This window comes from Mandrillus leucophaeus, unplaced genomic scaffold (assembly GCF_000951045.1).
Source record: "Mandrillus leucophaeus isolate KB7577 unplaced genomic scaffold, Mleu.le_1.0 Scaffold826, whole genome shotgun sequence".
NCBI classification, from domain to species: Eukaryota; Metazoa; Chordata; class Mammalia; order Primates; family Cercopithecidae; genus Mandrillus; species Mandrillus leucophaeus.
The window spans coordinates 830,557-858,410 of record NW_012108986.1 but is presented as its reverse complement, the minus strand read 5'-3'; the positions used below and the strand labels follow the sequence as shown (position 1 = coordinate 858,410).

At 36.7% G+C, this 27,854-nt stretch overlaps 2 protein-coding genes and 1 pseudogene across 4 annotated transcripts in view; 2 read left to right on the top strand and 1 right to left on the bottom strand.

Moving 5' to 3' along the window:
• The window catches only part of RMDN1 (regulator of microtubule dynamics 1), a 35,725-nt gene extending 21,830 nt beyond the window's left edge, over nt 1-13,895 (top strand). Inside the window, exons 5-10 of one of the 3 annotated variants that reach the window (XM_011968057.1) lie at nt 1,211-1,300; nt 5,859-5,914; nt 7,177-7,264; nt 8,881-8,911; nt 11,298-11,431; nt 11,890-12,155. In XM_011968057.1, the coding sequence (XP_011823447.1) occupies nt 1,211-1,300; nt 5,859-5,914; nt 7,177-7,264; nt 8,881-8,911; nt 11,298-11,431; nt 11,890-11,940 (450 nt within the window). In that variant the 3' untranslated portion in view covers nt 11,941-12,155. Of the gene's footprint in view, nt 1-1,210; nt 1,301-5,858; nt 5,915-7,176; nt 7,265-8,880; nt 8,912-11,297; nt 11,432-11,889 lie in introns of all 3 variants that reach the window. The other 2 variants (XM_011968060.1, XM_011968058.1) reach the window with 2 other exon arrangements.
• Nucleotides 3,184-4,616, top strand: LOC105530490 (annotated as a pseudogene).
• Nucleotides 13,896-18,333: 4,438 nt separating the features above from the next.
• The window catches only part of WWP1 (WW domain containing E3 ubiquitin protein ligase 1), a 104,681-nt gene continuing 95,160 nt past the window's right edge, over nt 18,334-27,854 (bottom strand). The window contains 3 exon segments of the mRNA XM_011968056.1: nt 18,334-19,217; nt 25,413-25,485; nt 25,940-26,036. Coding sequence (XP_011823446.1) covers nt 19,118-19,217; nt 25,413-25,485; nt 25,940-26,036 — 270 coding nt within the window. The 3' untranslated portion in view covers nt 18,334-19,117.

The window sequence follows — 27,854 nt, the reverse complement described above, 5'->3', positions numbered from 1 at the left end:
CTATATCTATATTCTTACTAGTATAAGCGTTTCACAAATATTTTCTCATTTTCCTCACGTTATATTTCTGTTTTATTTAGAGGTAGGAATATAACAGCTAGACAACTGAGACCTAGAATGACTTTCACATGTAACTCAGGATTTCTTGTTGGTTCACAATGACGTTTTTCAGTAAATTGTACACGGAGACGAGGTCATCATTAGCCTTCTGGATTGCTGGACTTCATAGAACCCAAAGGCAGGGTAAAGTTGGACCTTGGAAAAAAATTGGCTTGATTGCTCCGAGGCTTCATTAATTGTTTCTCTACTCTGCTGTTACCAGAAAATCTTTTTCATTGCAGATGTTTTTTTTCTCCTTATCCTAAGTCTTGTGACTTTCCACAGCACCTGGGTTTTTGAAGCATGGCCATTTTAGATTCATTTCTTGGGAAAGAAACTCAGGTTGTCTCAGTTTGGGTCTGCTGTCCAACTGTGGCTGTGGAGATAAGGTCACAGTTGACAATGTGGCTGTTCTTACTATAACAATGCAATATGGGAGGAGATGGAACTCCTAGAAAAGAGAATGAGAAAATAAAACATTCAATTACATATTCTTCTAAATTGATACTCAGACCATAAACATGAACCATTGTCTCATTGTGTTGGTAACTTTCTTGGAAAATTCACCACTTTCTACCTTGTATTATAGTTCTCTATAAACATGTCCTATCCCTGAGGCTGTTTTGTTTTGTTTTGTTTTGTTTTTAGACATAGTCTCTCTCTGTTGCCCAGGCTGGAGTACAGGGGTGTGATCTTGGCTCACTGCAGCCTCCATCTCCCGGGTTCAAGTGATTCTTCTGCCTCAGCCTCCCAAGTAGCTGGGATTACAGGTGCATGCTACCATGCCCAGCTAAGTTTTGTATTTTTAGTAGAGATGAGGTTTCACCATGTTGGCCAGGGTTTCAAACTCCTGACCTCAGGTGATCCACTCACCTCAGCCTCCCAAAGTACTGTTACAGGCATGAGCCACTGCGCCCAACCCTATTCCTGAGTTTCTAGAGGGCTATGTCCACTTTTCTTTATGTATTCCATTACATTTAATACAGTTTTTATGCTGGATGACTTTTTGTTGGATGAGAATGACTTGAAGAATAAATATTATACAGTTTTACCTTGTATTGAATGGAATATTAAGAATATTACTGTTCTTACACTTTTCTTTAATTTTCAGTGGTATGCAATCTGCCTTAGTGATGTTGGAGATTATGAAGGCATCAAGGCTAAAATTGCAAATGCGTATATTATCAAGGAGCATTTTGAGGTACTGATGAATTATTCAAATTCATGAATTTTAAAAGTCAAATTTTTCTGAATAGGTTTTTGTTTTCATTATCTATTGCTGTATTTCAAACCACCTATGATAACAGTGGAGTAGAGCCATGACAGTTTGTTATTTCTTTTCTTTTCTTTTTTTTTTTTTGAGACGTAGTTTTGCTCTTGTCATCCAGGCTGGAGTGCAGTGGCACTATCTCGACTCACTACAACCTCCGCCTCCTGGGTTCAAGCAATTCTCCTGCCTCAGCCTCCTGAGTAGCTGGGATTACAAGCGGACACTACCACATCTGGCTAATTTTTGTGTTTTTAGTAGAGGCAGGGTTTCACCATTTTGGCCAGACTGGTCTCGAACTCCTGACCTCAGGTGATCCACCTGCCTCGGCCTTTCAGAGTGCTGGTATTATAGGTGTGAGCCACTGCGCCCAGCCAAGTTTGTTATTTCTTGCAATTCTGTGGGTTAACTGAGCTCAGTGGCACTTCCACATTGCTTAGTATAGCTGAGGTCATTTAGACAGCTGCATTCACCTGGGCCCTCAGCTGAGACTACAGTGTCCAAGATGGCCTATCACCTATGAGAGTTTCTCCCCACTTGTTTTTTTTATCACTTAGTTGTCTAGCTCAGCCTTCATTATAGCATGGTAGTTGGCTTCCAAGAATGAGTGTTCCATGGGAAAAGATCCAGTGTGCAAACTTTTAGCAAGCCTCTGCTTGCATCATACTTGGTAATATCCTATTAATCTAAACAAGTCACAAGGGCAAGCCCAGTTTCTGTGGGAGGGGACCAGTGACACAAGTTCCTGAATATGGAAAGTGTGGTCCAGTGTAGCAGTCTTTAACACAATTGACACACCACTCCTTGTAGTAATAATTCTATTTAAGATTGATATCTGTGTGTGTATTGTATGCGTGTTTTATTAAAAATATTTTCCCCTAAAGTTTATAGTTAGCTGTTAGGTGCTAAGGATTGCATAGGAGTCCGTATATTTCTTAACGTGTATGAACTTCATTGTCTCAAAAAAAAAAAAAAAACCCACAAAAAACCAGCATATTTATTGCTCTTTTGAGATTATAGGAAGGAAAAGTGATGGAAACATACATAGGAATAGTGCTGAATTTGCTGTTTAAATAGTTTTGCAGAATTTTATGGTTTAGTGTCAATTCCTAGTTTATATAACAACTAGTGAAAAAGAATGACTGAGAGTCAAGAGACCTAGCTTTTCTTGTTCAGGTATGGATAGTAATATATACCTAATAACTGACATTTTATAATGTAACACTTTACCTGTTTCACAGTTTAAAATCCTTGAAATGAGATTACATGATGTAATCACTGGAACCTTACATTGTAGTTGGCAGTTATATTTTCTTTCTTAGTGGCACATAAACTAATGGTGTGTCATTTTTGATATTTTAGATTTAGGGAAATACAGTAATTTTCTCAGTGGCATTAGATAGATCACTTAATTTCTCTGTGTCTCAGGATATAGAAATACATGACGTAACTTCCAAAGTGAATAATGAAGAACTGTAGAAAAAATACAAATGTATGCTTTTCTCTTTTTTTAACAAAACAGTGAAGATCATAGATTATAAAAAAAAAAGTGTTTTATATAATAAGCTTTCAAATGTACATGTTTAAATATATTTTAAATGGCAGTATTTAGTATTTACATATTAAAAGGATCATTTATACTACTTACATTTCAAATTCCATTATATATCCAAAGTGGCAAGGAATTACCATCTTTGGATTCTTTTTGAAAGACCAATGGCAGGAAAGATTGATTATGAAAGAGTTTGCTTGAAAGTACCCCCTCTCAACGCTTCCCACAAGAAAATTAAACCCTGGCCTGGGCGGCTGCCTCCGCAATGCCACTGCTTGTTGAGGGGTGGCGAGTGTGGCTGCTGCAGTTCGCCAGGGACCTCGTCCAAGCCCACCTGCCTCTGGAGGAAAGAGCCAGACGTCTCAGAGGTCAGTCTGTTCAACAAGTGGGACCCTAGGGCCTTCTGTATGTTCAGCGGTGACCTCCCCAGAGGATGGCTCCATCTCCATTCTGGGTTCTGATAATGCCACTACTTGTCACATTGTGGTCATGTGGCACACAGGTAACGGGGCCACCTGCTTGACACATTGTGATGGAACTGACACCAAAGCTGAGGTCCCCTTGATCATGAAGTCCATAAAATCCTTTTCTGACCACGCTCAATGTGGAAGGCTGGAAGTATACCTCGTGGGAGGCTTCAGTGATGTGGGAGGCAGTTGTCACAAAAACTCATTCATTAACTTCTTAGTGAATCTGACAGGAAAGAAGATGACATTCACTTAGTGGTATTATGATTATGTGTGACGGAATTAAATGACCGGGAAGAAAATGAATACCACTTTCTAATAATATATGGCATTGCTGTCAACTTGAGACTGCAGAGATTTACAGAGCCTCCTTTCTTTTATTTTTTGCTTGGGATAGAATCTCCTCTGTTGGCCAGGCTGGAGTGCAGTGGTGTGATCTTGGCTTACTGCAGCCTCCACTTCCAGAGTTCAAGTGGTTGTCCTTCCTCAGCCTCCCGAGTAGCTGGGATTACAGGCGCCTGCTGCGATGCCCAGCTAATTTTTGTATTTTTAGTAGAGACAGGGTTTCACCATGTTGGCCAGGCTGGTTCTCAAACCCCTGACCTCAAGTGATCTGCCTGCCTCAGCCTCCCAAAGTGCTGGGATTACAGGCGTAAGCCACTGTGCCCGGCCTACAGAGCCTCCTTTCAAGATCGAGGTCTGGAGGAGCAGCTGCATGCCGCATGAGTTTTAGCAGGAGGACCAATGATTCGCATTTACGATGCAAAGACAGAACAACTTCGTATAGGACTGTACTCCTGGATGCCATTTCCACATGTGGATTTCTGCTTGCAGCAGGATGACAAGCAAATACTAGAGAATCTTTCCACTTCGTGTCTGGCCGAGCCGTCCCACTTTGTTGAACATACTAGATCTACCTTGATGGTTTTTTAAAAAATACTGCTCCAACTAACACACAGTTTCCTGGAAATAAAGCCCTACTCTACAAAAAAAAAAAAAAAAAAAAAAAAAGAAGATGGCTTATGGGAAAAGATCTCTTCTCCAGGAAGCTAAAAAATAGGAATTACCAAAGAAATCAGCACCTTCTGGGCTTGACAGAGACAGACCATTGGTGGGGCTGTCAAGAATACAAATTTGGAAACTTATATCCGTTGGGTCTTAGGTCTTCTCCTTCTTTCCTCAGTGTTTTTCAAGTAACTTTCAAAATAAGACCTTATTTTGGCAAAGGCAAAAAAAAAAGGAAAATTAAAGCCTGATCCCCCCAGGCATCCATTGTGATGAATTGACTTCCTTCCTATGCATCTAGAATGGGACTACAGTATCTCTATATCATTCTTAGGAAATGGAAAAAATACTTACTTACACAGTTTTTTGAAGGGCTTAATTTTTAGTGGAATTCCAATTGGGAAAGGTTGCTTAGAGTATAAGTTGCATATAAACATGTTAAAATATTTTTATTTTTTACCACAACCTTATGAGTTAAGTGAGTATATGACTTTTCTATAAAAGAGAAAAAACTCAGTCGTGGTAACAATGTAGATGTTGCAGCCAGTTCAGGGTCATTAAGCTGTGACTTGAATCCTGTCAGTCTGGCTTCAGAGACCATGCTCTTAACCATTACAAATATTTGAAAATGTGTACCTCACACATTACTAAACTGAAAGCAAAAATGTGGGTTTATAGAAAAGCATAAACTAGGAAATCTTAATTTTTTCAAAAACAGTCCTTTTAATATGATCAACATTAATCTGTAAGATTTCTTTAGTGGTTTTCAACAAAATAATGGATAAAAGGAGGAACAGTTTCTTTAAAGGTATTCTGTAGTTTATGCTTCACACTAATTCACATAGTAAATAGAAATTAGGGAGATTCAACATTTTACGTTGCACATAATTATTCTATAAACTGTTTATTTTTCCTTTGGTAAGTACAGATGGGGAAGTTGAACAAAATCTGCATACAAGAAGAGACTTTCTAAAAATAGAAAAGACTTTCTAAAATCTACATAGAAGAGACTTTCTAAAACTAGATTTTTTCTAAAAAACTACAAAGCATTTTTAGTTCTTCTTTAGGAAATAATGACTTTTATTCAGTATTCATCTACAGTTTGCCAAGAAAGTACTTCCTTATTCATTTTTCCTTTAATCTGGAAGAAACATTAAGAGCTATAGATTATTAATTTGCAAAATCAATTCATTTATGTATTCATGTTTTTTCTCATCTTGATAGACACTATAAATGTCTGAACCTTACAAAATAGTAACCTTAGTACAAGTCATTAATAGTGTTTTGAAGTGAATTTAATCAAAGAATCAGGATTATTAATTATTAATATTAATTATAATGGGAGAATTGAAACACACGATTTTTTTTTTTTTTTTTTACAAAAATCATGGCTTCTTCAGCAAACACAGTAAAGCACCTATTGGTGTTTAGAAAATGCATACAATTTGTTTTTCTCATTTCTTGTTAGAAAGCAATTGAACTGAACCCTAAAGATGCGACTTCATTTCACCTTATGGGTATTTGGTAAGAAAATTTATTTCAATATTTCAGTAGTATTTAGTGTGATATTATTTTGTAGTATGTATAAATATCTTTTGCATATATAAAAGATATTAAATATTTTAAAATATTATCTGACAGAGTTTAGAGGGCTAAATCCATTAACTAGCACTCGTATATGTATTGTTAGAACATACTAAATTTGATTATGACCCTGTTAAACATTGTTATTCAGGTCATTTAGAAACATGTACAGACTGAAAAGACTGTTCTTACTTACCATGCTAAATGAAATTAATGTAACTATAGTAAAACAGTAGAATGCCCCAAGAGGGTCTTTGTATCTTCAAAGTGTGTCAGATATAGTCTGGATTAATCTGAGGAATGATATAATCTGATTTTCAGTATCTGTCCATTTTTATGTGATCTTATGTCCACTGTAGATTATTATTGTGCTGGTATAAGGCTTTATCAAAGTGTTCTGTACTTGATGGTTTAACAGTCTGTTTTGAGATCGATGGGCCACTCTTTTGAGTATGGTCTGCAGAGCTAAATATTTACTGCCATCTAAGAAGGGTACCAGTGTAAACTGTCCTGTGTCAAACTCTTTAAAAAGAGAAATATATTCTTCAGGATAAAGGACATATTAAGCTAACACTCACTCACTGAGGATTAATGATAATTGAGGGGCAGTCACTAAGTCAGATGCTAGTAAGCAAACCCAAATGAAATAGCAGTTTCTGCCTTAAGGACTTCAGATCCTAGTCAAAGATCCAACACTTTCTTTCCTACTTATTTCTGAAAGTTGTAAAGATCTTTGGAGGTTAATCATTTGCTTTGCCCCTTTAAAAATGGATTTAAGTTGTCGGTTGCTGTTATTTATACATTTGATGTTTAGCTTTGTCATTTTTCCTGAGTAAGGTTTAACTTCTCTGAGTTTTTCTTCTATAAAAAAATAGGGGAAATTATCCTATCTCATATATAATTGTTACAAAGAATAAGTGAGAGAATAATCAGCCCAGTACCTGGCACAATGCTTTCAATGGTAGATGCATATTATATTACTGTTATTAGTATGACTGCTTACTATTTATATTTAATCACAAAATACACATCCCAGCTAACGGATCACTATGTCAATCTCTGGTTTACCTGATAATCATGTAAAGCACAAGTTGTTTAAACATACAGTACAAGACTCCTTTTATAGTATTAAGATGCTTCGTTATCTGTAAGTGAAAAGAAGGTGCAATTTGAATGTATAAAATTGTATTATTTCCTTGTAGGTGCTATACATTTGCTGAAATGCCTTGGTATCAAAGAAGAATTGCTGAAATGCTGTTTGCAACTCCTCCAAGTTCCACCTATGAGAAGGTAGTATGATGTCCTTTGTTAAGTTAGTACTGATTTATTAACCACAGTGCCATTCCACAGTGTTCACACATGTAGAGCTCTGATTCAGTGAGGGACTTGAGCAATTTCTAATGATCCAATTCAACTATGTTATCACAAGGCTTAAAATTTATTATTCATGACTGGTGAGCGGTTTTCTTTTTCCCCGTTAGGTGAGTGGCTGGTAATTCTGGAATACTGTCATTTAAAATGGCTCGTGGCTAAAATCTACCTTCATTTTCTGTTTGAAATCTAAACCATATTGAAGTCACAAAAATAGAATAAGAAATACAGCAACTGTTACCCAGCATGTTTTAGCTGTATTATACACAATAATAGAAAAGTAAAGCACATGCTTGAGTTGATAAAAGAAGAACACTCATTATAACTCGGATTTTAAAAAGCATATGAAAGGTTCATATTCTGTCATATTTTCAAGGCCTTTGTTTTTCTTGTTAAAAATAAAATTTGAGAGGAATTTCTGGTTAAACTTTGGGTTTACTCATCACAAGCTTTTCAGAGTAAGAAAACAGGCAATTGAGAAAGCTGTACTTATATTACTTACATTGTAACAAGGAACTTTTCTTTCTTCTGGGAAGCTATAGTGTAGAAATTGATGTAGAAAAATACTTAGTTGTATTCTTTACACACAGTTGAGAAATATTATTAAAATAATGCACTTTGGTGGCATTATTTTATAATACATTATTTTATAATGGCATTGTTAAAATAATGCCCATTTGCTGGGCACAGTGGCTCATGCCTGTAATGCCAGCACTTTGGGAGGCTGAGGTTGGTGGATCAGTTGAGCCCAGGAGTTTGAGACCAGCCTGGGCAATGTGGCAAAACCTCTGGAAAACAATACAAAAATTAGCCAGGTGTGGTGGCCTGTGCCTGTAGTCCCAGCTACTCAGCTAAGCTGAGGGAGAAAGATCTTGAGCCTTGGAGGCCAAGACTGCAATAAACAGTGATTGTGCCATAGCATTCCAGCCTGGGCAACAGAGTGAGACCCTATCTTAAAAAAAAAAAAAAAATCATTTTAAGGACAAAAAATATAGTCAGCTCTACTTTATCAAATTAGTTATGTTTCTAAGAAATCAAATGTCATTAGAGAATGCATTACAAAAACAGTAGCTTAAGTAGGACAAAAAGTGTTTCAGACCCACAATAACATTGTATGTAGGAATTTCAATAATAATGGACTCTTAAAAATTCACTAGTACAACCTGAATCAATTCAGCTTTTGATTATATTTCATTTTTACTAGAAATCACTAGTTATTATTTAAGAGAACTGTCAAAATAGCTGAGTTACACATGATAATGTTCTTTCCTTTCTGCACATCATGTTAGTTCGGTACAAGTTCTAAACAGCAACCAAGTTATTACCAGAAGTAGTCCATATATTGTCATCTTAATGATGATTTAAGTGTTACGTTCAGTTTGGGTGTTAACTCTCACTGTTGAAGAAGTGACCATTATTTTAAGATGATTTACTTCCTGACTTTAATATAGGAATAGGTCTTTGAGACAATGCTTTTTTAATATTGTCTGTTTTAATCTTTTTTATTATGTTTGGGCTCTTTTTGTTTTTGACAGGCCTTAGGCTACTTTCACAGGGCAGAACAAGGTACGGTATTTTTGATTACACATATTAATACAGTAAAATTGTATGAATGCTGTATATATATATATACTATAATAGCAATTTCTAAAGCAAAGTTATTTATTCTGCTATGCTTGTTTTTGTGCTAGATATTGTAAAACAATTTTTAAAGTCTTTATTCAGTAAAGATCACCTGAATGAGAAATAGGCTGCTACTGAACTTGAGCTACAGTTCTGGAATGTCCATCATTTGATGTAATTCAGCCTTCCTTTTTGAGAGGAGTCTCTGACATGGTAATTGTCTTATTCAAGACTGCACATATTGGCCAGATGTGGTGGCTCACACTTGTAATCCCAGCACTTTGGGAAGCCAAGGCAGGAGGATCACTTGAACCCAAGAGTTTGAGACCAGCCTGGGCAACATAGTGACACCTCATCTCTACCAAAAAATAAAAATAAAAATTAGCCAGGTGTGGCAGCACACACCTGTAGTCCCAGCTACTCAGGAGGCTGAGGCAGGAAGGTCACTTGAGCCCAGGGGTTCCAGGCTACAATGAGCTGTGATTGCAGCACTGCACTACAGCCTGGGCCACAGAGTGACACCTGTCTGGGGGGAAAAATATATATATATATGTGTGTGTGTATATATATATGTATCTCATTAGAGGCATTTAAATGGGAATTCTGCTATCCAGCCAGGGTAGTCTCTTGCAGATATTGTGATAAAGAGTTTCAGGTCATGTTTGTTTTGAAAAGTGACTAGTCCTATGAAACTGTCACCAGGCCATCCTAAATTTATCCTTTTTAATATTCATACACTAAGTGGGGGAGATAAGAGACATAAGCATATGTTACCAAATAGACCATAAAAACCATTGAAATATATTCTATAAAACTTAATCAGGAGAAAATTAAGAAGATCCCATGTTTATTAAATTTGAGATCCCACACATAATAGACTTGTTCATTTCATGATAATAGTTTTCTACAGAATTTTATCTGAATGTTTTATCTCTGTAATTTATCAATTCTGACTTACATTATTACCTTCTACTAATACCCTTTCATGATCATACTGTTTCACATACCATAAATATGAATCTAGGAATGACTTTTTTTTTTAAAAGAGATTTAAAAGTTAATTACGAAGTAAAAATATAGGACTTAGAGACTTAAGGGTTGGGTGTGTTGAGAAAAACATGGTCCTTCCCTCATGGAGCTAAAATAAATCTGTGGTAACTTCAATCATTCTTCAGTGACCTTACCTTATTTCTTTCTGGTTCATATTCAGTTCAGAAGCTCCTCCGATGCCCTTAGTATCTTTTGTTTCTCCAGTGACACTTATCACTCAGTACTATAACACTCACATGTCTAAGATTGTACATTCAGAGAAGACGGGGACTTTGTCTTTTCTGGCTCACAATTGCACACTCATTACTTGGCACAATGCTTGGCAAATTTGTTCAATGACCGAGTAAATAGATGAATGATTGGATGAATGAATTTAAGAATATATTTAACCACAGGACAACTTAAGTATATCAACATGGCATCACACAAATCTGCTCAAATAAAAGAAGTAAAACAATTTTGGCTAAGGAGCACGTGGAATTAATCATTAATTGTATACAGGAAAAAGTATGCTTTGAATACAGAGGATCTCAGATTGTTAGGAAACTTTGTGGAGAATGAAGTTGGTGAGATAATTCTATGCTTTCATTCATAGGCTTTCTATTTATGCTTTTCTCTCAGCCAAGAATGTTCTCCACTTTTTTTTTTCTTTTTTTTTTTGGTGTCTCATACCATTTCAAAGTTTGTATATCTAGCAAAGCATTCCCTTCATTTTTATATTACATTTAGTTGTATTCATGTTTCTTTCTCCTTTTTGTTATAAAGTTGAAAAAAGCAGAGCTTTTGTTTCATCCTCTATGCTTAAGTATAGCTGACATCCAGTAAATGTTGATCAAATATATATATGTCATAATCATTATTTCATTCACTTATTCAGCAGATGTACACTGAATGTATGTTGTTTCACACACTGTTGTAGGCACTTGGGGTACCATAGGGAACTAAAGAGATTAAAAAGAGTATCACTGTCCTCAAATAGCATACATTCTATCAGGAGCTTCAGCTTCTCATCTATAAAATGGAGATACCCACTTGCAAAGTTGTGAAAATCAGAAATGTATATAATACAGTGCCTAGCACATTTGTAGATGTTCATTAAATGGTAATTATTATTTTACAAATATTTGTTTGAGATATAAACAGTTGAACAAAAGAGAATTTCCATTAGTCTAATCACTTATTGACCAAATTTATTGAAATTTAGACCTCAAAATCAAACCTTTAAAAATAAAAGCAACACTATTTCATCTGAGATCATTTTTTTCTTTCCTATGTGCAGTGGATCCAAACTTCTACAGCAAAAACTTACTTCTTTTAGGAAAGACATACTTGAAACTACACAACAAAAAGCTTGCTGCTTTCTGGCTAATGAAAGCCAAGGACTATCCAGCACACACAGAGGAGGATAAACAGGTAAAACATCTCCCATAAAGTAAGGCAGAAATGTTTTGAGGCACTATTAAATGGTGAATTAAGAACTGTAAAAGCATAATTTTCTAAATGCATAACATTGTTGAAAACAGGTGTGTTCATTTCAAGCGTAAATTCATTGACATTTATATTTCTATATAGGAAATGTTTAGTTACTGTCACCAAATAGATGTTAGGGGTTGCCTGCTACAATACAGAATTATTCCTGTTTTGACACACATGGCAGATGGAGTTAAGATTTCTAAAACATAAAAGTCAAGGGATGTGTACTAAAGTGGAAGAGCTAAGAGTCTCATTGGGTCACTGTCAAGAAATTTTATTGTTATAATGTCCTATCTGGTGTTTGGAAACTCTTAGAAACCCCACTTTATAAACTTAAATTTCACAAGTTAGTCTCTTAGCTCTCCTGTTTACTTATAACATGTATTTTTCCATTTTAGATACAGACAGAAGCTGCTCAGTTGCTTACAAGTTTCAGTGAGAAGAACTGAGAACTTTTCAGAGATGATGTATGAAACAGCTAATAAACATTGCCTTTTCATTTAATTATAAAAATATATGAACTATAACTGTTCTACGGCTTTTAAAATGTTGTGACCATTTAACAGTGTAAATATAAAAAATTCTAGGCTTCTTCACAAATAATAAAGTAAAATAAATAATTGCCATAAGAGTGGTAGAAATAAATCTCCATGGCTCAGGCAAAGATTATTTTGCATCCTGGATACCAGCAATGCAAAATGGTGTGAGATTTCTAAGGATTGATCACATAGGGATGGGAGATCAAGCAAAGAAAGCTTTGTAGAGGAGGGGAAATGGATCTATAGGGGATATACAGGGAGATGGATTTTCAAGTTGGATGGATTCTAAGTTGAGATCTTTGCAGAGAAGGTGTGGTAAAAGAGGTTAGGATTTTGTGGTTTCCTGACATAAAGTAGTTAAATGATGTATCTTGGAGCTAACCTGTATAAGGAAGGAATTAAGTCAGGAGACGACTAAAAATTGAGTGGTTTCCTTTTTTATTTTTATTTTTTTGAGACAGAGTCTCACTTGGTCATCCAGGCTGGCGTGCAGTGGCATAATCTTGGCCCACTGCAGCCTCCGCCTCTCCGGTTCAAGTGATTCTCCTGCCTTAACCTCCTGAGTGGCTGGGATTACAGGGTTGTACCACCACACCTGGCTTTTATATTTTTGGTAGAGATGGGGTTTTGCCAGGTTGGCTAGGCTGGTCTCAAACTCCTGGCCCCAAGTGATCTGCCCACCTCGGCCTCCCAAAGTGCGGGGATTACAGGTGTGAGCCACCACGCCTGGCCAGTTTCATCTAAATGTGGTGTATAGTCTCATGGTAGACTGAATTTATCAGACACAAAGCTCTATTCCTTAATGGAATGGAAGGAACACAAAACTTAAGAGTGAAATGGAATACTAACATGTTTTTAAATAGGCAGGACTGTGCTACTCACTTGAGGCTGGAGTGCCACCACTGCAAAATCTTTTTAAGTTTTGTAAAAAGGAGTATCATCTTGAATCCACTTGGATAAAGAGAGACTGTGTGTAGGTGGACTTTTCCCAAAGGATTTGGAAATTGTAATGTTACAATGAACTGTATGGATATGCTTATCATGTACATTTTCAAACAAAAAGGAAGACCGAAAGTAGTAATCTTTGTACACCCATCTCAGATTCAACGATTCTGCTATATAGGTTGTGTATCTCTTATCTGAAATACTTGTGACTAGAAGCAGCATTTTGGATTTGGGAATTTTTTTCAAATTTTGGAATATCTCCATACACACAATAAGACATCTTGGAGATGGGATCCAAGTCTAAACACAAAATTCACTTGTTTCATATATACCTTATGCACATAGCCTGAAGGTAACTTTATGTAATTTTTTAAAATAATTTTGTGCATTGAGACAAAGTTTGCATACATTGAACCATCAGAAAGCAAAGGTGTCATCTCAGCCACTCATGTGATCAATTTGTGGTTTGATGTCACCATCATTCCTGACTGAATTTATATGCTACCAATAAGCAGTTACTATACTTATTCCTGCATAACTACTTAACAGTAAAAAAAAATGACATAATTCGCATAGGAACAAAGATGGCAAAAAAAAAAAAAAAAAAAAAGACATACTATTGATGCAGTGAAAAAATAATGTGGTCAGGGTAGCTAGGCAATAGTAGCATCACCAGAAACCTGTATCAGCTGTTTAACGGCAGCAACAAACAATGGCAGGCTTTCAGTCTCCCGCTTATGATGCTGTATTTTAAAAGGTTATTGTATACTGTATTTTATTTTTGTAGGTGAGGAGAAACAGAAGCAGTTGAAGGGCCAGAAGTGGGTCTTTCTAGGGATGTGGTGGTATTCTGCTGGATGGCTTTTTAAAATGGGTTTTTTCCTGTAGGGAAACCGAATAAACTGTGTTGTGCACCTGCATTGTGACTGTGACCTGTTACATGAGGTCAGATGTGGAATTTTCTACTTGTATCATCATTTTGGCACTCAGAAAGCTTTGAATTATGGAGCACGAATTTCATGTTTCAGATTTTTGGATTCAGGGACGTTCAAACTGTATTTATATGTATGTCTGTGTGTGTACAAACACATACATTTCTAAACCTTTTGAAATTAATTGCAAGCATCATAATAGTTCACCCCTAAATGTGTCAGCATGCATTTTCTCAGAATAAAGACATCTTCCTGAACAAACACAAAACCATTATCACAACTGGAAAAGTTAACAATGCTCTAACATCATCTAATATCTACCCATATTCAAATTTTCTCAAACGTCCCCAAGATGTCTCATGCTTCTTAAAATCAGGATCCAAATTGCATTTGATTTGTTGCTTATCTTTCAATCTAGAACAGTTCCCCATTTTTTTCTTCTTGCAACATTGACTTTTTGAATAGGCCAGTCCATTTGTCATAGATTCTGTCACATTCCAGATTGGCCTAATTGACCACACCTTGAGAACCGCTGTTCCAGCTTATTTCCAGGACTCAAATTAGTTCTATTAGATCTTTGCCTGACTTTCATATTTATCACTTACTGATTTTTCTTTTAGGCTTTTTGTTTCATTTTCTTGGCTCTTTTCATTTATATCTTCCATATCCCTTATTTTACTTTTGGTTGTATCTCTTCTTCCTTAGATACTTTATAATTGCCTTCATGTCTGATATGTTTGTCTTTTTCTCTGAATGTTTTTCCTGATTTTAGCCAGTCATTCACATCTGCATTTTGTTTGTCCAGTTCTGAGTTTTTAAGTTGCTATTTTGGATTTTTTAAATATCTAATAATTTAATTCCTATTAGCATATTGTTTTAAAGTTTACTTTTTTCTCATTTTCAGTTTTCTCTTTAGTGATTTTATTTTTTTCCCTAGGGATGTAATTTTATGTTGAGTTACCAGCAATACTAAGTCATCAAATGGGAGGAAAGGGTCTGGGTTAGTTCAAGAATACTTTCTGCTAAGTTGTTTTTTGTGAGATCAGGTATCATTCAGTAATAAAGCTTTTTATGGAGTGAGGTTTTACCTCCTGATTCCTTACTAGAACTTTAAAAAATATTTTTACTTCCAAATAATTATAGATTCACACACTAAAAAAAAAAAAAAAAAAAGTCCTGTGTACCCGTCTCTCAGCCTGTCCCAGTGCTAACATCTCATATAACCTAAAGTACAATACAATAGCAAAGCCCAGAAACTGACATTGGTACAGACCACAGACCTTATTTAGATTTTACCACTTTTAAATGCTCTTGTGTGTATAGTTGTATGCAGTTCTATCACATGTAGATTTTTGGTAACTGCCACCATAATCAAGATACAGACCTGTTCCATCATCGCAAAGATCCCTAGTGCTGTCCCTTTATAGTCACGCCCATCCACCTCCTCTCCCCCACCCATCCCTAGCTCTGACAAGCACTAATCTGTTCTTCATAATTTTATTTCAACAGTGTTATACAAATGGAATCATACAGTGAGACCCTGTGACACTTTTTTTCACTCAGCATAATTCCCTTGAGACCTAAGTTCTATCAATAGTTTGTTCCTTTTTAGAGTTGATTAGTATTTAATTGTATGGGCATACCATATCAATCATATGCTGAGGGGCATTTAGGTTATTCCTGATTTGGGGCTGTTACAAATCTGCTATGAGCATTATATGCCGGTTTTTATGTCTACATAAATTCTCTCTCTCTGGGATACATGTCCAGGAGTGTGGCTACTGGGTCCTTATCTTCATTTTTCCCCTTTACTCTCTGAGGGTTAGGTTTCTTCTGCAAGACATGGTGCCTTCCCAAGATTCTAATTCTGTGCACTAAGTCGCTTCCACTTGACTTCCCAGGAGCCTGATTCCCCACATGTCACATTGGTTCTTGATGTTTCCCCACTAAGGATGAGACCCACTACTGAGAAGGAACCCCAGGAATCCCTTACTCCTTCCCCTGCAGCCCCCACCTGATTCTGTTCTTGTGTGGATTCCAGAGCTGACTGCTGGATTGAGATGCTTATTTCCCCATATACATGTATATAGAAGTTGGTAGTACTCTGTCTTCTAAGCGTATTACATACACAGGCTATCTCTCTCCTTTATAGATGTTTCCTTCCTTCCTTTTGAGGATGTGAGTAGAATACTGATTTTGGAAAGTGGCCATGATCCTATAAGAATGTAAAAGTCCTCAATTTCTTGATGGCCAAGTTATCTCAACTGAGTTTTTAATCACGGGCTGTGTACTAGCTGTGGATGTTGTAAAAATGTCTTCCCTCATACTCACTTTCCTCATCTATAAAAAAAGCACCATTAAAGACAACCCCCACCAATTTCATGGAATTGTAAGGATTAAAAGAATAATTTATGTAAAGGATTTGCTATGAATACCAATAAATACAACTACTATTACCTCTGATTTTGTTCTTGATTGAGAATTGAGGAGAGAAATTTTGGAATTTAGGAGATATCACTTTTGGACTTAGATCAAATCCCCAGTTGACCTAAAGCTTGGCTTTTAAGGCCAACTAAGTGTTACAGGACAACTTTTATTTGCGTATTTCAACAAAGGAAGATTTTTACTTCTGCATCATCCACCAATCTTCTTAGGTTCAACCAAACATTCAGACTTAACAAGTCTACAACAGGCTATATTTGGCACCAATTTACTCAGAAGGCTCTAGGACAGGAACCACAGCTCACCAGCAGGACAATTTTGAACCTCCTTTTCAGAAGACAATATTCTAACAGCAATGCAACGGTATCTCCCCAGGTGACAGCTCAGGGTCCTCCTTAAAGGACATGCAGTTACAAGACTTTTCCACTCAAGTATGCCCAAAGCTGTGGCTTTCTATCATGTATCTGGAGATTTCCCAGTCCAGATGCAACTTACCAGTCCTAGGGGTCATACTTACCGGAAGCAAAGTTGCCTGGCAATACATCCTATTTAGTTGTCAGGGTAGGAAGAGGTAGGTAGTTAACAGAAATCATCAGGGGGAAAGGTTTTGTTAACCTTTTCATTTTCAACTACTTGGGAAGTATGGGGGTGAGGGGGGGAACCCCAAACACTGGTAAGCTGCTTTCCCTGGAAGACAAATAGCTAAACTGATCTAATAGACACAATTGTATTGGGTCTGTGATCTATTCCCTGGACTATTTACTGGTGGTGGGGGCGGGTGAATCATCAAAATGAAGTAGCAGTATAAACCTGTCTCTGAGCCTCCCTTTTGTCTGTTTCCTCATGAACTGCACAGACTGTCTTGCACTCCCTAATTTCGTTCTGGTTGGTCCAGCTGGGAAGGGAAGAAAGGGAGAAGGTGAGTGAGGGACCGTATTTCTACAATTTTTCCGACTGCTACTGGGTAGATAAATCAAGACAGCTCTGCCTGTAGGTCTTGGATATCTATAACTGGGTGTGAAAAGTGGAAGACCCTGATGAATTCTCCAAAACAAAGCTGGTTTGGTCTCTTGTAGGGTTCTGTGTAGCCTCACCTGGTGCATCGTAATTTCTTACTTGAGGAGGGAGACCAGCACCCTGAAAACGAACTGGAAAACCACCTTCTTTAGTCAAATCTGCTAAATCATACCTCCAATGAATGATATTCAATAACTTCTGTCATAGCAAAATTTATACAGCAGTGGTACCATTTGTAATTCTAATACTTAACTCTTATGGTATAATTAAGGCAGTCCTTTTTGAAGACCAGTTACCCTCTATCACATAACCTGTCACATACATTAGAATTTTTTAAAGATTCTTTAGGCTTGAAAATAACCAGAGTGTTCATAATTAGGATTTGGAAAAGGAGTCTATTCAGCCAAGCAGATCACTGCCTTTCTTTCGCCTTTACTAAGTCAGTTCCATGGCTATAAAAAATGTTTAAGTTGATGAAATTTACAGTGCATATTAAAAGCATGATACAAATGGAAATTTAAAATTTTGTATTAGGAAGCCCAGTTTGCTAAAAGTAGCATTAATATCATTCACACCAGATTTTAATTTGTTACACATTTTTGTAGTTCAGCAAAGGCCTTATGATGAAAAACAATTAAAAAGTGTTACTTACGACAAAAATAATTATCTGTGTAAAAAGGGGGAGACTCAAAAGATTTTTATATGCTTATTTAATTCAGATAAATAGAACTGTTATGAATTTGAGAGGAATGAAGATAGTCAAATACTAACAGAAAATAATTAGCCTCATATCAGAGCATTCAAATGCTTATGTAACTCTTCAATCCATCTGGCTTCATAAAATCCAAAACTTTGAACACAAAAAAAGTGGCAGAGTTCACATTACCTTTTGTATGTTCCTAAGTATGAAACTGCATCAATTTATTATGAATTAAATTTGAAAAACATCACAGATTTAAAAACAAAGTACAAAAGTGCCTGATTCTTTTTAATTCCACAAATACCTAGCATCTCAACATGTAAACAAACTTCTATGCTGCTCAATGAATCTTTCCAATTTCGATAAACTAAATAGTATCAGATCTAGTATATGACTTTCATGTGTAAGTTATGGTTTTATCCATTACTTTGACAATATTACTGATGTAACAGAGAGAAAAATTTTCAACTATTGTATTTATTTAAAACAAACTGACAGGTTCAAGCACCTGTCTTCAGAAAAGCCAGCAGCATTTTTTTTTTTTTTTAAACATACTCAAAGTAAGATTTGGCCTAAGCCCTTAATACCTTCCTGAACAGCCATGCAACTAAACACCCTCAGGAGATGTTACATAAGGGAGAGAAGAACATGGAGCAATTTGCACTTTTTCCCCTAGATAATATTAACAAGGTAAAGCAAATCCAGATCTTTATGAATGAACGGCTGTCATGTTTCATACACTTGGAGCTCTATAAAACTAGAGCCACTATCATATATGCTTTTATAGATATATATGTATTTTTAATAAAGTCTCTCACTTGCTTCAAAATTTAAGGATGATGTTTTTCCTGGTCAGTCATTTCAAGGGAACAATAAATAAAGTAGAAAAGGATGAACTGTTTTGCATATTTCTGTGGAAGAACGGAAAACATACTTTGAGAGGTTCGGAAAATTCACTGTACAGAATGAACAGCTTATATACACTATCTGTGCAATTTTTCTTGGCTGGGGTATTTAAATGCAAGAGCTCCTCCAAAATAAGAAGCCACATTCATTCTTGTCCAAATCCCTCTGTCTCTTCTATTGCAAAAAGAAGTTTTTCCTTTAGTTGTTCATAACTCTTATATGGTGGTAGATCCAAGCGATTAAAACTGAACAGAAACAAAAACAAAATCAGATGTTTTCAATAAAATGAAAAAAAAAATACAATATTTTTCAAAGCACATAGAAAAGCTGAATGGATATATGAATATATACTATATATGTAAAAATTTTGCCAGAATTAATTCTAACAATTTACTACTATAATATTACTTAATTGGTATATTAACATTTCTAAATTTCTTAGAGTAATCCAAATTTAAGACTTACATATAAAAACTATTTTAACATCTCCGAGAGGAAAATGGAATTACAAATAATAAGTGTAGCAATTTGGATAAAGACAATTTTTTAAAAAAAAATCAATTTTCTTTTTACTATTCCTGTTACGTGTGTTATGAGTCCTCCTAATTTCTCTTAGGATAAGAGTCCATTTCTTTCATCCACTCAGTCACTCATTCATCAGTCATTTACCGAGATTTTTTGACATAACCGATAAGCTAGTGACACAGTGAAGAAAACTAAAATCCCTGTCTTCATGGAATTTACATTCTGGGGTGGAGACAGTCAGTGAACAAATATATACATCTGTCTTTTCAAATAATCTAACCACATATATAAACTCTTCTAAAATGATACTTTTTCAGCCTTGTCATACTCAAATAATTCCATTCTGGGATTAACTGATGAAAAATGTTAAAATACTAAAAAATGCTTAAAATAACAATATTATTTTTCAGTTTACAAAGGTGAAATCACATTTCATTTTGTAAGGTACAGCACTGAGTAGCTAGATTAGGATTCGGGTGTTCAGGGTTTTGGTCCCCACAGTAGCAGTGACTAGTGAGATAGCTCTGAGTAAGTCAGAACGCTTCTGTACCTTCATTTTCCCATGCAGAAGCTTTCTAGAGATTATCCAGGTACCCTCTTACCATTCCCACCACTTTCCATGTGCCCTTGATCCTCCCATGTTAGAGTTAGGAAAGAGCCTTTGAAACAAGGCATCTAATTAAAACAGTGCTGTTTTAAGACTGTATTCTTTGTATTTTAAAAGAAGTTAAAGATATTAATAGCAGCAACTAAGCAGACCATCTACTGCCTTCCCCTTTAAACTATACTTCAAGGTAGAGTATGATAACAAGGTAAAAAAAAAAAATACTATTTTTCAATACTTCCTATATAAGACAACCAGTCACTTTCTGTTCTCTTACATCTTTCACATATAGCCTTTGCCAAATTCTGTCATTCTGTCTACCAAATATTCCATTTTTTCTCCTGCTTATGTATTTATTTGGAGACAGGGTCTGGCTCTGTTGCCTAGGCTAGGGTGCAGTGACACTGTCTCGGCTCACTGCAACCTCGACCTCCCAGGGTCAAGCAATCCTCCCTCCTCCCACCTCAGCCCCCGGAGTGGCTGGAAGTACAGGTGCATGCCACCATGGCCAGCTAACTTTTGTATATTTTTTGTAGAGACGAAGTTTTGTCATGTTGCCCAGGCTCCTCCTGATCATTTCTACTGCCACTACATCCCTCTGTATATGCTTCCTCATCATCTCTTATCTGGATCATCAGAGAATTTCCTGCTACTCAACTTTGGGCCCATTTGTTTTGTTTCTTTTTTACTTTTTGCTAAAATGACATACCAGTTTATGCTACTCTTCAAAAACCTTTGCTGCTTTTGAGTTGCTATGGGTGGGGAGGGGGCTGTGGTAGGGAAAGGAAGCTTCTGTTCTCTACCGTCAACTTGTTTCACGCTCTCCCGAGCATGCCACATGCCTTTCTCTTTCTGTAACCCTGCTCTCTATGATCTGGAATACACTTTTCATCAAGAACCAGTCCAAATGCTACAACTTCCTCTGAGCATCTTACACATACAATTTCCCTATTCATAAGCTCCTTTTATTTCTGTTTTAGCATCTATTTTAATCTACTCTGGATTAGGATTGACTGGTTTCTCCCATTAGATTCTAAAATCCATGAGGGCAGTCATCTCTGCACTCTCTTAATGCTGATCTGTTTCGCATACAATAGATATTTAGTAAATGCCGAGTTGAAAAACATGAAAGTGGGTTACTTGAAAACATCCAAAACAGGCTTCTGTTTTAAAACATTGGCCATTATGTTTTGTGCTGTTTTTGTAAGACAGACAAGCTAAAATTGATTCTGCTTTCTTCAATTATTGACCCCAAGGCTATACTTTGAACCCTGACATCACCAGTAAAGGAAGTTTCTAATTTAAAAATCCTGTTCTCTTACCATGTCTTTCCAGTTTATTTCAATTAAAATGCCAGCCTGTTGACCTCATCATACTATCCTGTCTACCTCCTCTTGTCCTCCCTTTATTCTTTACCTATAGCCCATCACTATAATTAGAGATCATGGTCCATCATTATACATCATAATGTATTTGTATTTGTAAAAGTATTTACAACATATTCATTTAATTTATTTTGAGACAGAGTCTAGCTCTGTATCCCAGGCTGGAGTGCAGTGGCGCAATCTTGGCTCACTGCAACCTCCGTCTCTGGGGTTCAACTGATTCTCCTGCTCTCAACCTCCCGAGTGGCTGGGTTTACAGGCGTGCACAGCCACGCCCAACTAATTTTTGTATTTTTAGTAGAGACGGTGTTTTACCACGTTGGCCAATTGGTCTTGAACTCCTGGGATCTGCCCACCTCAGCCTCCCAAAGTGTTGGGATTACAGGTGTGAGCCACCTTGCCCGGCCTACAAATATTTTTAAATCTCACGCTTCTCCCTCTTTTGAACTCATAAACTCAAATTCTGATGAACTCAATCTTCTGCTTTCTTGTTCCTTTCAACTTAACAGCTGAAAATTACTGGGGGAGGAAATCATGCATTCAAGTAGACGGTTGTCATTTCAAATATACTACTAATCCAAGTGAACAATCCAATTTTGCCTAGCAATCTTAGCCGTGTTCCTCTAATCAATACTTGCCTATTCTCTAACAATTCTCCCAATTCCTTCTTTCTCTCGAAAGTTTTCCCTTTCGTCACTCTTAGCCAGTGACTTCTCTTTATACTTTGAGAAAACAGAAATCAGTGGGTGGTAATTACTTTCCCTTCACAAAATTTGAAATCTATTTTAATTCTCCCCTTGACTCAAAAATCACTCAAAAGTGGTAGATATTGGATCTACCACTTTAACTGAAGGCAGAGGTCTTCAAATTTTGGTCACAGGACTCCTTTTCACTCTTAAAAATATTGTCAACCTTGGCTGGGAGCGGTGGCTCATGCCTATAACCCCAGCACTTTCAGAGGCCAAGGCAGGAGGACGGCTTGAACCCAGAGTTTAAGACCCACCTGGGAAAACACAGCAAAACTTAGTCCCTACAAAAAATTAAAAAATTAGCCAGGCATAGTGGTGTACACTGGTGGTCCCAGCTACTGGGGAGGCTATGGTGGGAAGATTGTTTGAACCCAGGAGGTTGAGGCTGCAGTGAGTTGTGTTTGTGCCACTGCACTCTAATCTGGGTAACACAGCAAGACTGTCTCGGAAAAAAAAAATTTCCAACTGCAAAGAGCTTTCATTTATATGAATTATAGCTACTGATATTTAAAAGTTAAAACATATTTTATTTATATGAATTATAGCTACTGATATTTAAAAGTTAAAACAGAAGTTTAAAAAGTATTAATTCATTTTGATATGAAAATAAACATTTCAATGGGAAAAACCCAAGTATTTCCAAAAAAATATAGTGGAAAGAGTGATTTTGTTTTATAGTTTTGGAAATCTTTTAAATATCTGGTGTAACAGAAAACATCTGGATTCTGATATCTACTTGTACATTTAATCTACTGCCCCACACAGAAAAATAGTTAGAAACAGAGATATACTCTACTCATCTTGTCAGATAATTATCGATATTATTCTTTGATACTAAATTTGACAAGGGAATGCACAATATGGTTCGAAATCAGGTCAAAGAACACTTTATACTTTGTTATACAAAATCTACTGTTCTCTCTTGCACTTTGTTTTTGATTTGATTTGATTTTTTTTGAGACAGGGTCTTACTCTGTCACCCAGACTGGAGTGTAGTGGTGTGATCATGGATAGCTGCAGCCTTGACTTCCCTGGCTCCAGTGATCCTCCCATCTTAGCCTCCAGAGAAGCTGGGACTACTGGTGTGTGCCAACACACCCGGCTAATTTTTGTATTTTTTGTAGAGACGGGGTTTCACCATGTTGCCTAGGCTGGTCTCAAACTCCTGAGCTCAAGCGATCCTCCCACCTCGGCCTTCCAAAGTGTTGGGATTATAGGTGTGAGTCACTGTGCCCAGACTCTCTTGCACTTTGAATAGATCTTTTACTCATGCGTCATTTTGTAACATTTGTTGTAGCATTCACTGATCATTTGAAAATAATGACTCATTGAATTATAAGGATTTTCTAAATGTTGACTCATTTAATTATATAATAGGAAAAAAAATCACATTTGTTAAAATACCACTAATCAGCCGGGCATGGTGGCTCACTCCTGTAATCCCAGCACTTTGGGAGGCCAAGGCGGGCAGATCACGAGGTGAGGAGTTCGAGACCAGCCTGACCAACATGGGGAAACCACGTCTGTACTAAAAATACAAAAATAAGCCAGGTATGGTGGTGCGCACCTGTAATCCCAGCTACCCAGGAGGCTGAGGCAGGAGAATCGCTTGAACCTGGGAGGCGGAGGTGGTAGTGAGCTGAGATCGCGCCACTGCCCTCCAGCCTGGGTGACAGAGCAAGACTCCGTCTCAAAAAAACAAAAAACAAACAATCTCACTAATCTCATTGACGAAAGTCTTCAGAAGCTCTCAAGCTCATGGTGGTAATTATCACCACCAACAAATGCCTATTGTTTTCCTTAAAATGACAAGCTAACAACATTACTTCTCAAGAAAATGTCTGTCAAATACCTAAGTCTGCATAAACTGCTGGCGGGTCATTTTTTCAAGTAAAAATAGTGTTCCATAAAAGAAAACAAGCTAGTTCAGTTTTCAACTCAAACAACTGCCCAAGAGCTTTCCTTCAAGAGAATCATTCTCTGGTGTGCACAAGTGCTATTTCAGACTTCCTATTTTGTCACACAAATGTTAAAAAAACATATACTCAAGCATCAAGATTGAATAAAGTTAGTAATTTTTACTGCTTCATAAAGAACTTCAATGAACCTGCCTTTTTGCTTTTTTTTTTTTTCCCTTGCTTTAAACCTCAAGTATATGGTGCTGAAGAATACAGAGGTAGTAGCAGTTTGGTGCCACTGCCTTGATTTATGCTAAGGCACAAGCAGGTTCACAAACCATTGCTTTTGCACCACAAGTAGAAATTTCAAAATGATAAAAAGGCAAATAATGGCTTGGTATGAAAATAGTTTTGACCTCCTGAAAGAATCACCTATCTCCAGGCTGTCATCTTTGGCCTGGGTAACTATAACAATTTCCTAACTACTCTCCCTGCATTCACCCCTGCATCCAACTCCTTCCCTATACTGTTTTCCGGCCGATTTTTCTGGGATTTATTACTTGCTATTTAAAACTTTTCAAAGCTAATTTTTCTTTGATATCTCAGTTCTTTATATTAGCCTATAAGGCTGTACATAATTTAATCCCTGCCTACATCCCCCAATTTTTTCATCTCCCTTTCTTCTGATTTACCAAGTTCCAATCATACCTATCATCTTCATTTCCTTGAAAAACAATTTCTTCAGGGTCTTTGCTTACTTTGGCATTTCTGTGCAAAGAATGTTCTTTCTCTGCTTATTCCCACAGCATGCTCTTTATCAAACTCAACTTAAACAAATTACCCCTTCCAAGACATCTCCCTGACCACTCAACCCAGAGCAGGTTCCCATTAGTTGTTCTCTATCAGAGTACTCTCATTTTTCCCTTCGAAGGACTTACCAGGATTTGCAAATAGTTGTTTGTTTATCTGTTTGTCATTTGCGCCCCACCATGGGGCACAAACTTCATAAAAGACAGGGAATACTTAAATCTTACTTTATACATAGTGGGTACACTAATATTTGTTGAATCAATGGATGCATTTTTCATGTATTTCTATTAATGAGAACACGCTAAAGTGTTCAGTTATAGAATGCTGTATTAATCAATGTGTTCTCAAAATTGAAATTCTGACTACTTTGATGAATACGCAGTTATATTGGATCTTACATATTTTTAAAGGAACAAAACAAAAGATTCTCTGTGGCTTTTACCTTCGTATTTAGGATTCTTGAACTTACCATGTATGGCTTCTTGGTAACCAAGTGTCTTTGCCAACTTTTTCAATGCAAAACTTTTGAGGCCCATTACTTCCTACACCAGGAAAATAAGACAAAGTTTATCTGGTCCTTTAAACTTTTTTCTTCTGACAACTACTTAAATAATAGAACATGCTGCATAATCATATGAATGATACGAAATAAAGAAGAAATTCACAATGTAAGCTGCTTCTGCCTGAAGAAGCTTCTTACTGTTGCAGAGATCCAGCAATAAGAATTAAATCAGTGGGAAGAAAACTATTTATATAGAATGTCGCTCCCTTCACAGTCACCCTAGGGAGCAAAGCAATGGCCACCTCAGCTATATGAGGAGACATTCATTTTTGTCTTACAAGTGCTTTGATATTAGTCATTCATTTTTCTTTCTTCTAAATGAAGTCCTATCTACAGCACAGAAGAGTAATCTTTAGTTCAAGTCTACTGTATGTCCAAAGGCCATTATTATCACAAAATTATCTACAGAGAAATTACAGTGAAACTACATTTACCCATGAGCTCAGCAAATCCTCCTAGAGGTAAACGGCAGGTTCCAGTGACGAACTGCAGTAGTCGCATTCTTACTTCATTGTCTGTCTCTTTCACAAACTGTAATGAAATCCAATGTACTTTAATATGAAATAAATGCTAAACTATCTTCAATCATGAAACTAGTACACACCTGAAGAAATTAAATAACACTGAATTGGTTCAAAAGTCGTGTGAAAAAGTGGTTGTAGGGTTTGTCATTTAATAAGAGTGGGCACCATGCTAAGCACACTGTGAACCTCACTTCAGGTCATCCTCATGAGAACACGGAGGCTGGCCACCATCATTACTACGCCCATCTTACAGCGAGCAAAGACACGAGAATCTTGGCAAGGTTAAGTCATTTATGTAAGGTCAAACAAAAGGTGCAACCAAGATAGATGATGTTGTTGGGCTGTAGTATAACAGCTATTAAGGGTTCCTGCCAAATAGTGTGCCACTGGTTTTCATGGATTTAGTTCTCACAATTCTATGAGATAGGTAGAATCGTTAGCATCCCCACTGTACACATAAGGAAATGGAGGCCTAGAGAGTTTAAATGATTTGTCCTTCTTAAACTGCTAAAGTGGCAGAACTAACATTTGAACTCAAGTCTAGATGAGCCCTAAACCACTGTTATTCCTCCCTAAGTCAATTACCCATCTCCCCTTTAAGCTACAGAAAACAAATGAACACCTCTCTGCTGCCACTCTTAATAGTCTATGGTATTTTCTCCCATGAAACACCATTTTCCTAACACTTTGTGTTCTTCCTGACTAGTACCTGAAACACCAAAGTACACATTCCTCTAAAATTATCTATTTCACTGACTAGTTATTTTCAAAGACATAAATGGGTAATGTGGTGAAATACTAATTTGATTGGTTTGAGTATAACAGAAAGCAAGGAACATAGGGAGCAGATTAAGAGTAGAAATGTATCTTTAAAATAGGGAATAAACTTTAGCTAAGGATAAGATAAAACAGCTGTGCTAATCATGTCCCAAAATATTTCAGTGAAGAACTGTGCTGAGGCACATATTTCAACAAAACACAAGAAACAAAACTTATTACCAGGTCTGGCATAAACCTCACCACTTCCCCTAAAAGAAACCCACTTCAGAAAACACAAGTATTCATTTGGATTTATATGACCCTAAGCTTAAGCTCATTGGCTATGTAGGTACAAATGTGTAAACAGAAAGCCAGGGAACACCAAATGTAACGAAGCTAGTGAATAGTATGCATATTGCATGCAATGCAATTCAGGTATTTTAGGCGTGAAAATGGATTTATTCCTTCCTATTTATGTATTTATTTTATAATAGGTAATAGTATGGAATGCAAAAGACTTTTACTTAATGAAAAGCAGCTTTCCTACCTTCGCCTCCAACTGCTCAGCACCCCTCTAGAACTGTTTCCAGTTTTTTCTCTGCCTTTTCAAAGATGATATATTTCCATACTAACATACACTTTTACTATACAGATGATAAGTCTTTAAACAAAAAGCATCATATTATACACATTGTTTAGCATCTTCCTTCTCCCCTTAATACTGTATTGAAATATTATTCTCCAATATTTTTGTTAATTTGCATTTTTAAAAATGGAAAGAAAAGTCAGGCGTAGTGGCTCATACCTGTAATCCCAGCACTTTGGGAGGCCAAGGCAGGTGGATCACTTGAGGTCAGCAGTTCAAGACCAGCCTGGCCAACATGGTGAAACCCTGTCTCTACTAAAAATACAAAAACTAGCCGGGCGTGGTGGCACACACCCATAATCCCAGCTACTTGGAGTGGGGGCGCTGAGGCAGGAGAATCACTTGAACCTGGGAGGCAGAGGTTGCAATGAGCCGAGATCCTGCCACTGCACTCCAGCCTAGGCAATAGAGTGAGACTCT